This window comes from Boleophthalmus pectinirostris, unplaced genomic scaffold (genome assembly GCF_026225935.1).
Source record: "Boleophthalmus pectinirostris isolate CB_2022bp ecotype Guang Dong unplaced genomic scaffold, ASM2622593v1 HiC_scaffold_2823, whole genome shotgun sequence".
Classification (NCBI taxonomy): Eukaryota; Metazoa; Chordata; class Actinopteri; order Gobiiformes; family Gobiidae; genus Boleophthalmus; species Boleophthalmus pectinirostris.
This window is the reverse complement of record NW_026571288.1, coordinates 299304-316156: the sequence shown is the minus strand read 5'-3', so window position 1 is coordinate 316156 and position 16853 is coordinate 299304. Positions and strand designations below refer to the sequence as shown.

General features: G+C 41.6%; 1 protein-coding gene across 1 annotated transcript in view; it reads right to left on the bottom strand.

Moving 5' to 3' along the window:
• Positions 1–375: 375 nt before the first annotated feature.
• The window catches only part of LOC110162118 (alpha-1,3-mannosyl-glycoprotein 4-beta-N-acetylglucosaminyltransferase C-like), a 48591-nt gene continuing 32113 nt past the window's right edge, over positions 376–16853 (bottom strand). The window contains exons 7-10 of the mRNA XM_055159802.1: positions 12107–12205; positions 8788–8908; positions 7746–8000; positions 376–7242 (exon numbers count right to left, since the gene is read on the bottom strand). Coding sequence (XP_055015777.1) covers positions 6344–7242; positions 7746–8000; positions 8788–8908; positions 12107–12205 — 1374 coding nt within the window. The 3' untranslated portion in view covers positions 376–6343. The remainder of the gene's footprint in view (positions 7243–7745; positions 8001–8787; positions 8909–12106; positions 12206–16853) is intronic.

Sequence of the window (16853 nt, the reverse complement as noted above, 5' to 3'; positions counted from 1 at the left end):
AATACTAATAGGACATTTTCTTCACATTTTCATCGTGTCTTGTACAGGATGTTTCAATCTGTGTGTCATTCGTTCATGCGTTTTTCAAAATAAAACCAAAAATAAGAATACAACTATTTTCTTCATTGTTTGTCTTTAAAACCAAAATGTAAAAACAGATATAGATTTGTTTTTCAATTTTGTATTTAAATGAAGAATGGAAAAAACGGCTAATGACCGTTTCCTATTTACATGACTGCAGTGACTGAGATGCCGGACGAAACCAGGACTGAACCAGGACTGAACCAGGACTAAACCAGGACTAAACCAGGACTGAACCAGGACTAAACCAGGACTAAAACCAGGACTAAACCAGGACTAAACCAGGACTGAACCAGGACTAAACCAGGACTAAACCAGGACTAAACCAGGACTAAACCAGGACTAAACCAGGACTGAACCAGGACTAAACCAGGACTGAACCAGGACTGAACCAGGACTGAACCAGGACTAAACCAGGACTAAACCAGGACTGAACCAGGACTAAACCAGGACTAAACCAGGACTGAACCAGGACTAAACCAGGACTGAACCAGGACTAAACCAGGACTAAACCAGGACTGAACCAGAACTAAACCAGGACTGAACCAGAACTAAACCAGGACTGAACCAGGACCGGGACCACACCAAGCATGGTTTTTGGAGACAAATAATGAAGACAAATCATTGTTTTTTTTTTTTGTTTTTTTTCTAACTTTTGGTTTTATATTGAAAAGCAAATGAACAAATGATACATGGATTTCTTTCCATCTTATAGTCGTTTCTTCTTGTTGACCTTCTGAAGTTGCATTTGGAGTAATTCCTGTTTTCACCTCCCACTGTGACGTACACACTTCCTTCTCCAGTTTGAGTTTCTGAGTCTGTCATACTCGTAGGATTGGGCAGTGTCATGCTGTCATGCAGTTTTCTAACAATTTTCTGAAGTGTTGAATATTTCTGTCATTACTGGACCTTGTCTCCATGGAGATGTTACTGCCTCATATTATAATCCACAGACTGGCATTAAAGGGACATTTTGTAATTTTGGACATAGGGCCTCATGTCCTCGTGATCCAGAGTGTTGGAGACGTATGGAGACATTTTTTAAAATCTTCCATCCAGTCGTTGTATTTGCAGAGGTCGCTGGTGTTAGACTAGTGCATGTCAATGGTCATAGTTCTCCAGTCACTAAAAACAGTCTTACCCACTCCACAAAACACCCCAAACAAATTTATTATTACACCAGACTGTCCATGTCAATGTCTGTGTCCATAGAATCATTTTAGAAATAAAACTAACTTTGCATTTGAAGGATTTCTGTGTGAGCAGCAGTGAAAGCTCGGCAGAGGTGGACTGATATCACCTGCACCAACTGGCTCTGTAATAGTTTGTTTACTTGCAGTTGCCGTGGCGACACATAGAGTAAGTAAGTAAATAAGAAAGTCTTTATTTATATAGCACTTTTCACAGACATATGTCACAAAGACGCTTTACAAAGCTTTTTTTTATAGATTCATTATTCCTTTTCTCCACACCCGGTGATGGTAAGCTACTATTGTAGCCACAGCTGCCCTGGGGCAGACTGACAGAAGCCCAGCAGCTATGCCAATCGGTGCTATCGGTCCCTCCGACCACCACCATCACTCTCACACACACACACACACACCACTTTCATACTAGACAATGTGGGTGAAGTGTCTTGCCTAAGGACACAACAACAGTTTTTTTGACTGGTGCCCCCTGTGGCTCCTGATTTTCCCAGTGTCTCCATCCAAGTACAAACCAGGCCCTGCCCTGCTGAGCTTCTGAGATCTGACAGGATCAGGCTTTGACAGGACGGTATGGCCACACAGGAAGAAGAATGTTCCAGTCATGGCCAGGTTCACATCACCACAACGAACTAGAGCAGAGGAAGACTCCACTGCTGCTGAGAAAATAGTCCCTCAACATGCGACGATTCATGTGATGCAAGGTTAGTATTACTTCAGCACACACATTGACATGGACAGTCTGGTGTAATAATAGATTTGTTTGGGGTGTTTTGTGGAGTGGGTAAGACTGTTTTTAGTGTCAGGAGAACTATGACCATTGACATGCACTAGTCTAACACCAGTGACCTCTGCAAGTGTCTCCACATATCTACAGTACTCTGGCTCATGAGGAAATGAGGCCCTATGTCCAAAATTCTGAACTGTCCCTTTAAACATATTCATCCTGAGACAATATTTTCAGGGTATTTTTTATTAACAATAAAAACACAAGGTTGGGGATGCTCTGTCTATATTTCTATGGCATAATGTTCTGCAGATTGTGTTAAAACAAAGCTCAGATTAAAGTGCCCACAGTTTAATGTCATACTGTGGAACAATCTAAGCAAAGCGACGGCATCTCCATGGAGACAAGCAGAAGACAAACCATCCACCAAAACATTCATTGTGAATCTCTAACAAAGAGTTAACAAAGCTCCTCCCTCCATGTGATCCCAGCTCCACTCCAGGCCCAGAGTGTGTTCACATGAGCCCGTATCCTGATCCTGAGCGTGGTTTTCACTCTCTTGGTTTTATATGTGCCCATGTAAACACATGATCCTGATTTCTCGATCGCAGTGTCCTGGTTTTGTTTGGTTGAAATGAGGCCGCTGATGGTTTTGTGCTGGTTTTGTGTTGCTTTTTGGCGCGGGTTATGGCTCACAGTAGCCCAAACAAAACAAAACAAAACAAAAAAACCAGAGAGAACTTTGGCATCTTTCCTCACACCAGAACATTAATAAAACAAAATAAAGCAGTTCACTGTCTAATACAAGCTCCTTTTACCTCCAGACCAACTGTCTGTCTGCTGCTCTTCAACTAAACTGAAAGTGTGAAATCTGTGTGTCTTTCGTTCTTTCATTTTTAAATATAAAACCAAAAATAAGAAAATGAAAAAAACAAGTGTTTTCTTCATTATTTGTCTCCAAAACCAAAATGAAAAAACATTCATTTTTTCATTTTTCAATTTTGAGTTTAAATGAAGAATGGAGAAAACATAACGGCCGTTTCCCCGTTTTCGTGACTTAAACTGTGATGCCGGACTTTTGCGCCACATATGGATTGAAACAGGACTAAAGCAGGACTAAAGCAGGACTAAACCAGGACTAAACCAGTCTCAGTCCTTGTCCCAGTCTCAGTCCTGATTAACAGACAGTCTATGCGGGAGCACCTCTGGGCCCGTCCTGACACTCCTGATTCAGTCCTGGTTAAGTCCTGGTTCAGTCCTGATTCAGTCCTGGTTCAGTCCTGGTTCAGTCCTGATTCAGTCCTGGTTCAGTCCTGGTTCAGTCCTGGTTCAGTCCTGATTCAGTCCTGATTCAGTCCTGATTCAGTCCTGGTTCAGTCCTGGTTTAGTCCTGGTTTAGTCCTGGTTTAGTCCTGTTTTAGTCCCGGTTCAGTCCTGTTTTAGTCCCGGTTTATTCCGGCATCGTAGTTTAAGTCATGGAAACAGAAAATGTCCGTTATCCATTTTTTCCATTATTCATTTAAACACAAAACCAAAAACTGAAAAACCAAATAATGAAAAGACAAATAATGAAGAAAACTGTTGTCTTTTTGTTTTCTTATTTTTTGCTTTTATATTGAAAAACAAACAAACGAATGACACACGGACTCTGTTGTATTTTTCCACTTTTAATTAGTCTTTTCCTGAAGCTGTGACAGTAGCCCTTAGTCTGTCCAGTGGTAGTTAGACAGCACTAAAACCTGTTTAAATCATCTGAGCGACACGTCACAACAACATCACGAGACTCTGATGAAGAATACAGGGAGCAGAACAAACTGTCACATATGAAAGCCCTGACACCCCTGCTCGACTGTCTATCTGACGTCAAGGCTTGGTTGGCCCAAAACTTTTTAAAACTGAATGAAGATAAGACTAAGGTGATACTGTTTGGGGCCAGCAGCTGAAAAATTATGTTCGTCCCACTGTCACCAACCTCGGCATCACCTTAGACAATGATTTTGACAAACAGATCAACAATGTTTTAAAATAATTTTTTTGTCATTTGCGGCTTTAATCTAAAGTTAAACCTTTTTTATCTTTTAAACTTTTTGAACAAGTTATGCACGCTTTTATTTAATCACCTGGACGACTGTAACGCACTTTACTCCAGCATTTCACAAAACTCACTTTACTGACTACAGTTTGTCTAAAACTCTGCAGCGCGACTTTTAACAGGAACAAAAAGAGAGCACATCACCCCAGTCCTTGTGTCTTTGCACTGGCTTCCTGTTCTTTTTAGAATTGATTTTAAGATTTTATTGTTTGTTTTTCAAGCTTTAAATGTTCTGGCCCCACAGTACGACTCAGACCTCATCCAAATTTATACCCCCCAGCGCACTCTGAGGTCTGAGGGCCAACTCCAGCTCTTGGTGCCTAAGACGAGACTTAAAATCAGGGAGGACAGGACCTTCTCTGTAGTCGGCCCCAAACTCTAGAACACTCTGCTCCCCCACGTCCCAACAGCCCCACAGTGGAGAGTTTTAAGTCTCGTCTTAAGACACACTTTTATTCTCTGGCTTTTAACACTGTGTGAGTTGTGTGATCCTCTGTGTATTTTATTTATTTTTATGTGTTTTTATTGGTTTTATTAATTTTATTTATTGATTGATTGATTTATTTCCATTCTATGATTTTGTTCTTATTTTTATTATTTGTGAAATGTGCTACAGAAATAAAGTGGATTGGACTGGATTGGATAAAAACAAACTGTTGGTCTGAAAAAAGAACCTAATAACAACAACTACAACTAAACATGTTAACAACTTTGCCAACTTGCACTTCTAACAACAAATAAAGAAGATATAAAGACTAAGGGCTACTGTCACAGCTTCAGGAAGAGACCAAATTAACAGTGGAAAAATGCAACAGTCCCACAGAATCCGTGTGTCATTCATCATTCATCAAGTCTTGGTCTGAAAAAAGAACTTAATAACATAAAGTGAACCTCAGTGGACTTTTAGTTGCCATAGTTGTCACTTTAAACATCCAGGATACTCTGATGGCACATGCATACAGGGACATGAGTATTCTGTTTCTCTGAGTGCATCATATACACTTTCATAACCAGGATAACACCGGGAAACAGGAGTCAAGTACCGTATTTTCTGCACTATAGGTGGCGCTCTTACAACTGCGTGCCCCACAATCCAAAGTGCCCTATACATCAATCCACTCAGGTGTCCCAGCACGACTTCAGTAAAGTACAAAGCCTCAAACACAGATGGAGCAGACACTGACCGCGCAGCCAAAAACACCCGCAGCCACGCTCATCACTCCACGCCGACGAGGAACGGAACGGAGGAACAAACCGAAAAAGCGAGCGCAATGTGCCACTTCTAGACACGACTGAACAACTGAGTCACTGCAAACACGCTGACAATCCAGTGGTCCCAGACAGCACCCTCCCTACACGCCACAACTGAACAAAGCCTAGAGTCACTGTGAACGCCACAAACAAACAAAACCACTCACCCATCACACTGTTGGGTTTCCTTTAAAGTCCCACGTGGTTTATTTGTGAAAAAAGATTGAAAATAGACCATTTAATGACCTTATAATCCAGAGCACCCTATAGGCGAGTTTCAGCTGATGTCAATGTTATTAAAAGCCCGCATTGCATGCTGGGAAATATTTTGGTCGGAGGCAAGAAACACTGTAGCGGTCAAACACAGTGCGTAACCTCACGTATTTATCCCCGATAATGGTAAATTCCTGCTGCATTATCGGATGCACAAAAAGCACAAAGCACGGAAGAAGGAAAATGTCTTTTTCGTATTCTGAGTGAAAAGAACCACTAACGGTGAATTAAACGACTTTCAAACATTCACAGAGCAAACGTAGAAGATCCTAACAAACCGTGGACTCCAACAAGTTCAACAACACATCGAGACTCTTGGAGGTTTTCATCTTTTCTGCTGTGAATGGCCCAGGAGTTTCCACCAAATCATTGTGGATATCGCCCAAGTGAATATTTGTCCAGGTAGTTGGAGATTTTGTCCAGAAATTTGGTTTGGTCCACCTTTTGTCCGGGTTGAAAAGGGTGATTTGTCGTCCGTCGATGCTTATGACCAATTTCTGGTCAAATGGTCTTGGATCCTCTGCCATTAGAGTGGATAAATAACCAGGATCAATACCCTTTACGTGTTTTCTCGCTCCGTCCGTCATGTTGAATTAGTGTTTCTTGCCGCCGACCAAAATAATTCCCAGCATGCAACGCACGCTTTTGTCAACAATGAAACTCGCCTATACACTCAATGTTTCTAAAGACAAAAGACTAAAGTAAACAAGTTTGCTATAATGCTGTGGTGTTGTCTGGTTTTGTTCCGACCCTGATCCTTTTGACGATCATCCAGTCCGATTGTCCTGCAGTAACTCGGATTCGCAAACAGGAGACGCTGAAGTTATGTATTTTATCCAAATCTTGCTTCTCAAATTGCCCGTTTTCCATTTTACCAACCAACACGAACACTTCACAGCTCCTCTTGTCTTTATTCGTGCTTATAACGTCTTTCCCAATCTCCACGACAGCAGATTTCAGAATGTCCTTACCTCCGTCCCCAGTTTCTATCAAAATCTTAGTCAACAAAACAGGATTTTTTAGCACCACCGTTAAATAATCCCCATTAGCTGGAGATCGCGCCCAGAAGAAATCATCTCCACGTATCCACGCAAAATGTGCCAAGTGTTTTTGATAAACCGTCATATTGGTAAAAACACTGGCCTCTAGAGTCGAATATCCGTCATCAAAATGTAGATCTTTGAGGTGATTGTATGTTCCTCGGAATGAAGAGATAGTTCCCATGTGTTGGAAAAGCGAAGGCCGTAAAACGATCGGCTGCGTTTGGGACAGCAAGTCACGGAATCGCGTCAGCAGCCAATCGCAAGGCATTTCTTGGTAGAACAGGAACAGAAATCTCGCCAAGACGGGCAGATCGGCGGATTTGTAGAGCTTTCCGATGTATCCGAGGGAGGAGAATTCCAGAGTGGCCCAGGTGGTTTTCTTGTTGTTCTGGTCCATGATGTGCTTTTGGATTTTGGAGAGGAAATTCTTGGCGCAGTACACGTCGTCTTCCAGTTGGAGGTAGTATTGTCCGAGTGTGGAGCTGTAGTGGACCAGGTACGAGTAATCCACGTTCTGTTTGGATCGGAACGTCACGCGGTCGGCAGCGTCGTTGTAGTTTCTTTTCAGACCTGGAAGAGAAGAAATCCAAGGTAAAAATTTTTTATAATACTCCCTACAACTGCACAACAATTCAACTTTATGTAACAGATAATAATCCCTACAACTGTGCAACTCACCCTTATATAACAGATAATACTCCCAACAACTATACATTACATAAACTCAAAATTATATAACAGATAATACTCCCTACAACTGTACAATAACTCACCCTTATGTAACAGATAATACTCCCTACAACTGTACAATAACTCACCCTTATGTAACAGATAATACTCCCTACAACTGTACAATAACTCACTCTCATGTAACAGATAATACTCCCTACAACTGTACAACAACTCACCCCAATGTAATAGATAATACTCCCTACAAGTATACAACAACTCAGTCTTATGTAATAGATAATACTCCCTACAACTATACAACTCACTCTCATGTAACAGATAATACTCCCTACAACGGTGAAACAGCTCATCATTATGGAACATTGTCACGTTCAGAGGAGTACCTGTGAGTGGGGGGTAGAATTCCTTGGGCACGTGGATGAGCAGTAGTTGTCCGTGTTCCAGCTCCGAGGGGAATTTCTTTTGGATTTCCTCCATCACGAATTGTCTCCATCGATTGTCAAAATCTGCGATCAGAACCACGACCACCATCTGCGCCCGCTCCGTCTCCGAAGACTGAGAGAAAACCGACTCCAGCGTGGCCACAAGGTACAGGTCCTTCTTCCTCTGCACGGACGAAATACCGACAGCCAGGAACTCTGAAAAGACAAGGGTTTAGTCCTGGTTTAGACCTGCTTTAGTCTTCATTTAGCTCTGCTTTAGTCCTGGTTCAGTCCTGGTTTAATCCTGGCTTAGTCCTAGTTTAGTCCCAGTTTATACCTGGTTTAGTCCCGGTTTAGTTCTGGTATAGTTCTGGTTCAGTCCTTGTTTAGTCCTTTTTTTTAGTCCTTGTTTAGTCCTTGTTTGGTCCTGGTTTAGTCCTGGTTTGGTCCTGGGTTAGTCCTGGTTTATTCCTGGTTTGGTCCTGGTTTAGTCCTGGTTTAGTCCTTGTTTGGTCCTGGTATAGTCCTGGTTTGGTCCTGGTTCGGTCCTGCTTTAGTCCTGGTTCAGTCCTGGTTTAGTCCCCGTTGAGTCTTCGTTTAGTCCTGGTTCAGTCCTGGTTTAATCCTGCTTTAGTCCCCGTTGAGTCTTTGTTTAGGCCTTGTTGAGTCCTGGTGTAGTCTTGGTTTCATCCTGGTTTAGTCCTTATTGAGTCCTGGTTTAGTCCTTTTTTAGTCCTGGTTTAGTCCTGGTTTAGTCCTGGTTTAGTCCTGGTTTAGTCCTTGTTTAGTCCTTGTTTAGTCCTTGTTTAGTCCTTGGTTTAGTCCTGGTTTGGTCCTGGTTTGGTCCTGGTTTGGTCCTGGTTTGGTCCTGGTTTAGTCCTGGTTTAGTCCTGGTTTAGTCCTGGTTTAGTCCTGGTTTAGTCCTTGTTTAGTCCTTGTTTAATCCTGGTTTGGTCCTGGTTTGGTCCTGGTTTGGTCCTGGTTTGGTCCTGGTTTGTCTTACTCTGTTGTGTGGGTTTAGAGCCTAAGAGCAGTTGGTAGGAGACATTGAGAGGCAGGGAGGCGCTCCACTCGCCCTGGGGCAGGTGACTGAACAGCTGCAGAGGTGAAAACGAGTTCTGCTCCTGAAACGATCACATACATTTGACCTTCAAAACATCACGTCACTAAAGACTAAAATACAAATACAAATACATCTAGAACGTATATTTGTGAATAGCTGAATTGAATTTTAGAGGAAGACAAACATTACTGAGAAAATTATTTAAAGTGACTATGCAGAAAAATGGAAGTCACGTCAAGCACCTCTCTATTCTGTCTTTGCAGTGTTGTCTCTTGTCTACCCCATATGGAAAAGATATAGACAAATCATACACCATTTGAACAGGTTTTATCTGAATCTTACAAGATTTGTATATGACAGTGAAAACAGTTATAAGATCTTTGGAAAGTATGTGCAGCATGAAACATATAAAACTTTGTAACCTGCAAGAGCTGAATATGACACTAATCCCACACACAATGTCCTCACAAGTGTTGGACAAAGGTCATTTTTACCACAGAATCAGAGAAAAACAAGTGAAATGATGATTGTTTCCTTAAACTCGATTGTTGTGTTGTGTGTGTGAGTGTGAGAAAGAAAATGATCACAGTGTGTGTGTGTGTGTGTGTGTGTGTGTGTTTGTGTGTGTGTGTGTGTGTGTGTGTGTGTGTTTGTATGTGTGTGTGTGTGTGCATGTGTGTGTGTGTTTTGTGTGTGTGTTTGTGTGTGTGCGTTTGTATGTGTGTGTGTGTGTGTGTGTGTGCATGTGTGTGTGTGTTTGTATGTGTGTGTGTGTGTGTGTGTGTGTGTGTGTGTGTGTGTGTGTGTGTGTGCATGTGTGTGTGTGTTTGTATGTGTGTGTGTGAGTGTACGCATGTGTTTGTGTGTGTGTTGTGTGTGTGTGTGTGTGTGTGTGCGTGCGTGTGTGTGTGTGTGTGTGTGTGTGTGTGTGTTGGGCAGCATGGGTGTAAACACAGTAATACAAATCTTGCATTACAACCTTAAAAACCATAAGACACACACTTTTCCACTGATGTCACAGTGAACATACATGATGTGAAAAGATTTTTACTCTGCAAAATCCTGTAGCTCCTTTCTTTGTTTCCTCTTCGAAGTTGCCATTTACTTGTGGGATATTGAGATACTTGTAACTGTCCTCAACAGCTGCTATTGTTCCAGTGACAGTTATCAGTTGTTTAGCTCAACTAGTAAGTCACTGGACTTCCACATGGATAAGCAGGGTTCAAATCCCACTTCTGACTCAGATTTTGTTTAGTTTTTTTTTTTAACTGCAACATATAATTAAAGAATACAAACATTACATGGAACATACACAGAAAAAGTAGTTTATCATGCACATTACCTGTAAATGTCATGCAAAATGTTCGCTTTATGTTTACTAGTTTTTCATAATATAGTTGTATGATAAAAATGCAAAACGGGGACACTTCCAGGAGTAAACCACACATGACACATATTAACCTTATATAAAGATTTACTACAAAGACACTGGTCAATTCTTATAGGTTTTTTCCAGTTTTTTTCCATATGGACCTCCTGTTTAAAGCTCAGATTTATTTTGCAGTAGGGTTGTCAAAAGCATCGAACATCAGATACGAAGTATTCGATAGTAAAAATGTTCCATTCTCAGGACAAAAATGACCTCTTTCCTCATCACTGTCGATAAACCAGGTCACTTCTAAAACTCTGAAACAGGAAACAGCAGCAGTTTGTGGTTTCCTGGTGGTTAAGTGTGATGGAAAAAGAAAAACAAAAGATTCTAAAACAGAAGATGCACTTCAGCAGACTATAATTCAGTTATTAATAGTCTATTGATGGAGCATCACGCCTGGGGGGCTCTGCATGTATGTCCATGGTGGAAAGTTTAGCAGTGACACAATGTGCACTTAAGCAAACACTGCCAAAAGTAGGAGTTAAATCCTAATCAAAAAGGTGCAAGTGACTAACTGAAAAAAAAACCCAAAAAAATGTTGCTTAATGTTGCTTAGCTTGTGACACTAATGTTATTTGAAAGGGACTTTTTTAACAGCACAAATCAGCTCTCCTGTCGAGAAGAGATGTGTCAGATATCATCATAATCATATCATAATTAGCTCAAGTTTCAGCCTACACCTTTTCGGTCTGTGTTTGTTAAATATGACTGTCTGTGAAATAATGTCAGAATAAACATGTGACCCAAATCAATCAATCAGATAAATCAGTTCTTTCTGCTCAGATTGTGTTTAAACAAAGCTCACATTAAAGTCGAACTTGAGTAACAGAGCCTCAGACAGAGCAGTGCCTCCACTTAGCATCACACCCCCAGGAAATGTTGATGATGTCAGTATTTAAAGTGTACGTATGATGGAAGAGTAAAGTGTCTCTGGTCTCCATGACAACAATCAAAGTTCAAACTGGAACCTGCAGTACTTAAAGTGCATCTGACAGAAAATCATATTTCTCATTGTGTCCTGGTTTTGTGGAGAGTCCCTCTGGTCCCTGTGGTTTCTCTGGTCCCTCTGGTCCCTCTGGTCCTCTCTGGTCCCTGTGGTTTCTCTGGTCCCTGTGGTTTCTCTGGTCCCTGTGGTTTCTCTGGTCCGGTCTCTGGTCTGGTTTCTCTGGTCCCTGTGGTTTCTCTGGTCCCTCTGGTTTCTCTGGTTCCTCTGGTTCCTCTGGTTCCTCTGGTTCCTCTGGTTCCTCTGGTTTCTCTGGTTTCTCTGGTCGATGTTTATCACAGTTTTACATCAGTGAAAAAAGTACAGAAATACAGGAAGTTGTGGTGATTGTCAAACAGAATCACTCTGCTGTTGTCATCAGCACGGAAACCACCAACAAAAATGCAGAGACAATTTTCTCCCAAAGAAAACTTTTTTCCGACAGTTTAAACCTTCATTTAAAGGTGCATTGTGTAACTTTTCTGGTGGAGGGTGTATCAAATGCTTGTCTCCATGGTGATGTTATTGCTTTGTCTGTTATGTTTCACATGAGGAGACAAAACCTGCCCAAGTTACAGGTCAGATCTGTGGAGAGGTGACCCCGCTCACATATTTTTGAGCTGAAAAACCATCTGTAATTGAATAAATGTAAGGTAGAGCTGTTTGAAGTCATACTGTGGAACATTCCGGGCGAAACAAGCAGGTGACGGACCCCCAACCAAAAAGTTACACAATGCATCTTTAACTAAATAAAAGTGTTATTTATTGTGTTAGTTAAATCCTGACTATTGTGTCCTTGAGAGATTTTCAGCCCAAAGCCCAGTGTGTCTCCTGTAAAGACTCACGCTGAAGGACGAGCCCAGACGTGAAGCTGCAAACATCCAGCCGGCGATGAGCAGAGCCAAGAACGCCAAAGCCTTCTTCTTCCACAGACGAGCCATGTCCTGAACAAAACACACACACAACACGTATGAAACACACAGCCTGGACACACCTTACACACACACACACACATATGAAAACAAGGATTCAAATAGGAAACAAATATGAGGCTTGTAAAGACGTCACTTCCAGAGTCAACCTTCAACTGTGTAAAGAAGTGGACAAAGTGAATGTGACATCACCCACGGCATTCAGCTCCAGTCAAATGAAGCTCATCAAGGCCGGACATTATAATTATACATTATTACATTATAATGTCCATATCTTGATTTAGGCACAAAATAACTAAATAAAAACACCAGGATCATGTAGAGCAGGTTAATATGAACATTTTAAGACTAAAATGAGGAGTCGGACAGCAACAGTTACAGAGAGAGAGAGGAGAAAGTTTTTCAATAAAATCAGTTGGAGCCAAGATGTGTGGAGTATCCCTCAAATTCCATTTGTCAACTGGATAAACATTTATTTAGGTTGAAAACATGTCTCAGCTCATCCAAGCTGCTTGTTCAGTTGTGGTCAGACGCTGGTGGACACGGTCTTCTATCTGCTGCAGGAGGAGCTAACTACACTGAAACTCCTCTGAAACTAACACACACACACTTGTTTACACTTTCTGTCTGTTTGCTGTGGGGTCATATTAGCAGAATCATTCAGGTCCATAATGAGTGTTTTCACACCTTGGAGCCTGACCTGGCTTCACCTGTTGTTCTCTTTGTTTCAGGTTTGAGGGTGGAGTTGTAAATGGGAGGCAGATGATATCTGAGGTCTCCATTTCTGTTCAAGGAAGGATTGTCTTTCTTTACAAAAATATCCTTTTCTCTGGCTCAGATGTGTAGCTCACTGTCCTCAAAGGAGTGGCCCGTGGCTTTTATTGAAGCCATGGGCCGCTCTATTGAAAGCCCATTTAGGATCAACAAACAGAGAGGGCTTTGCCTGAGCTGTAACAATGAGCAAGACAACAAGAATCAGAACCCAGGAGAAAGGGCGTAAACTCTTCCTTACATGGCTGGTGTTTCTGAAAAACGACAGAGGATTTTCAGGCTACATGAAATCCCACTTTTCCAAAAACACTTTAAAACAGAAACTGGTCCATCCAAAGGACAAAACACTGAGCCCCAAACAAAGCAATGTGCTCTACTCCATTCAGTGTAGTGAAGACTGCAGTGAGTGCCACACTGGAGAAACAAGACACTTCACAAGAGGATGAACCAACACAGACGAGAGAGCAACACAGGACCTCAGTCTGCTGTGCATCTCCACCTAAAAGGACCTCAGATCAACTGATGTGATCAGTTCTGACCAATCAGAGCAATGCTGCTAGATCTGAACTAGGGCGAGCTCAGAGCAGGGCTAGACTAGATCTTACAAAGCTGACTTTAAGGTGCTTTGAGGAAAAAAAAATAAGTTAATGTTGTGAAAATGCAGAAGAATCTCTACAAAATCCAGCTTTCATGAAAACTGGATGCCCTGTCAGCCCAGCACGGACAGAGGAGACAGATGGGACAGAAGGGACAGAGGGGACAGAGGGGGACAGAAGGGACAGAGGGGACAGAGGAGACAGATGAGACAGAGGGGACAGAGGGGACAGAGGAGACAAATGAGACAGAGGAGACAGAGGAGACAAATGAGACAGAGGAGACAGAGGGGACAGAGGGGGACAGAGGGGGACAGAAGGGACAGAGGGGACAGAGGAGACAGATGAGACAGAGGAGACAGATGAGACAGAGGAGACAGATGAGACAGAGGGGACAGAGGGGACAGAGGAGACAAATGAGACAGAGGGGACAGAGGAGACAGAAGGGACAGAGAGGACAGATGAGACAGAGGGGACAGATGAGACAGATGAGACAGAGGGGACAGAGGGGACAGATGAGACAGAGGGGACAGATGAGACAGAGGGGACAGATGAGACAGAGGGGACAGAGGGGACAGATGAGACAGAGGGGACAGAGGAGGCAAAGGGGACAGATGGGGAGTTTCATGTCCAGTTCTTATTATAGATCCATGATTCAGAAACACGTCCAGTCTCTGAGTCCAACCAGAAACTTCACATCTGATTTCTCGCGTTGTTTTTCATCAAACAAGAAACAATTAGAAAAAAGACAAAAGCATATTTTTAACCACTAATTGTTTCAAATCATGTAAATAATTTTGTAATTACAGATTACACAGGAGTCAGGATTACTCTGTACATTTTCTGTCACTCTTAACTCTTTTAACACTTTCAAGTAAATTGTAAAAATGTAAAAATATTTTCATTGAGCTAATGCACCTTGGACCAGGACATGACATCACACTTAAAGGCAAATAAACAAATCCATGGGTTTCAGAATGAGGAAGCTGAGATAATCTGATGTACTCAAATGAAGACGGTTGTGGTTCATTTACCTGTGCAGGCTGTGACGAGGAGAGTCAGACAAACCCAAAATGGAGAGAAAGAAACGATAACGGAAAGATAGTAGAATAAGAAGAGGGGGAGAGAGAGAGAGAGAGAGCGACAGAGTGATAGGAGTGTCTGTTTGTGGTGAGTAACCCAAAGCAGTAACTCTACCCTCACAGTCGGAAAGTGCTCTTCACTTATTCAAACAGTTTTCCCTTTTGTCCAACAGCAAAAACAGCAACAACACTGTAAACCTGAACATTCAAAGTCATGAAATAGATGAAGTTGTGTTTACTCAAAGTTTAGAAATAGTCCTACTAACTTAATTATGTCAAGTTGCTGTAACATGTTCTTCTTTTTGAGTAATTTTAATTAATATTTTTTGATTAAAGGAAACTATTGTGGGTATAAGTGAGGGTAACTTAAAAACATAGATGAGCTACAACTTACTAGAAGTAAGTAGTTAAAAAATAATATTTGTGTATAATGTGTGTATAATGTACTATGTGTATACTCTAATGTGTTATGTATGTAAGTCTGCATGTAGTATAACTCCTCAACTGGTAAATCTCCTGACTTTTAGGAGGACTCTAATGCAGGGGTCTCCAACCTTTTTTATCTGTTGAGCTACTTTTACAAAACGAAAATGTCAGAGAGCTACAAATTTTAAGGGTCACAAGAAATGTATCTAAGAAAGAGAACAAGCTTTAGATGGGGTTTCAGTTAGACGCCTGTACGACATAAACCATTATCCCAGTCTAGGCACCATTGGTAATAGTCATGCAATACACGCATCAAGAATCTTGGACTTCAGGTCATTGTGCATTTCATACTGGGAAGGATTTTCTGAAAAAGTGAGCATCAAACCTCCATGTTTGTTTTCCCAGTGGGATGCGTCTATTGACAAAGTCGATCTTTTCAAGCGAGCGACAACAAAGCAAAACCCCAATCCCTCACTCAACCTCGGTTACGAATTTAAAAAGTCAATGCCAAAGCGAAAGGCACCAACTGTTCACCAAGAAACACCTTCCACTGCAGAGAGACCAAGACGTGATGTTTCTGTAAAACCACAAGAACAAGAAAGTGCAGCTCAGTCTGTTTGTCTTCTGTACGTCTCACTTAACAAACGGGAGTTTTTTTTGTTGTCGCTCCACATACAAAATGTTCACTGCAAACTCAGGATGATTTAAGCAGTCAAATGTTTCCTTTTTGGTTCTTCCTGTGGATCAATCCTGCCCATCACCTTCACCTTTCACTATTTTTCAATTCCGTTGGGAAGAGAAACAGTTTGAACAGAGGTGTGAGTCACACACATCGGATTCCCTTTCGCATTTATGGAGTTCGCAAACAAATTTCTCGAGTCGTTTTCCGCTGTTAGGATCCAACAACCACACAATTACGATGTCCGAATCCCAAAACTAAAATATGACTATATCAGAACCAGAAACAAAAGTGATATGGTTCAAAAGACTTGAAAAGATCGACTTTGTCAATAGACACATCCCACTGGGAAAACAAACATGGAGGTTTGATGCTCACTTTTTCAGAAAATCCTTCCCAGTATGAATTGCGCAATGACCGGAAGTCATCATTCAGTTTGAGTTATTCAGCGCAACACATATACTTCAGATGTCCCTTGGTGAGCTACTCGGAAGGGGCTGGAAAGCTACTGGTAGTTCCCGAGCTACAGGTTGGAGACCCCTGCTCTAATGTGTGCAGATATACTGGATTGTGTGTACAAAAGTCATGGATTACATATAAAACTGAAATTGTATTAAATGATTCCAGTGGTTTGAAAACTAACTGCAAATTTAGTTTAGCTGTTATCAAAAGGTACAAGTAGCAAGACATCCAATATTTTAAGTTCTGGAAGATTGTGACTTTTAAGTTCATCAACTTAAAAAAAAAATTTTTTTGAGTTCTGGTTTGTGTAGTGAACACTGGGAGGGCATCTGACACACAGGTAAGACAGAATTAAGACCATTACCATAGCAATCCACACATTATTATTATTTTCTTCAAAAGTTTGCATACTAACAAACTGAAACCCGTAAACTGGAGGATGGGAGGGCATCTGATACAGGGAGACAGGAGGATGGGAGGGCATCTGACACACCCCACCCCCATTCTGTGGTTTTACTACAATGGCCCTTTGCATTTTTAATCCTGGTAAATCCATGCTATAGAATTTCCCTATGAATAAATAAAGACGGATTATTCCTACAGTAACAGTATAAGACAAAGCAGAGAGCAGAAAGAGGACACCAACA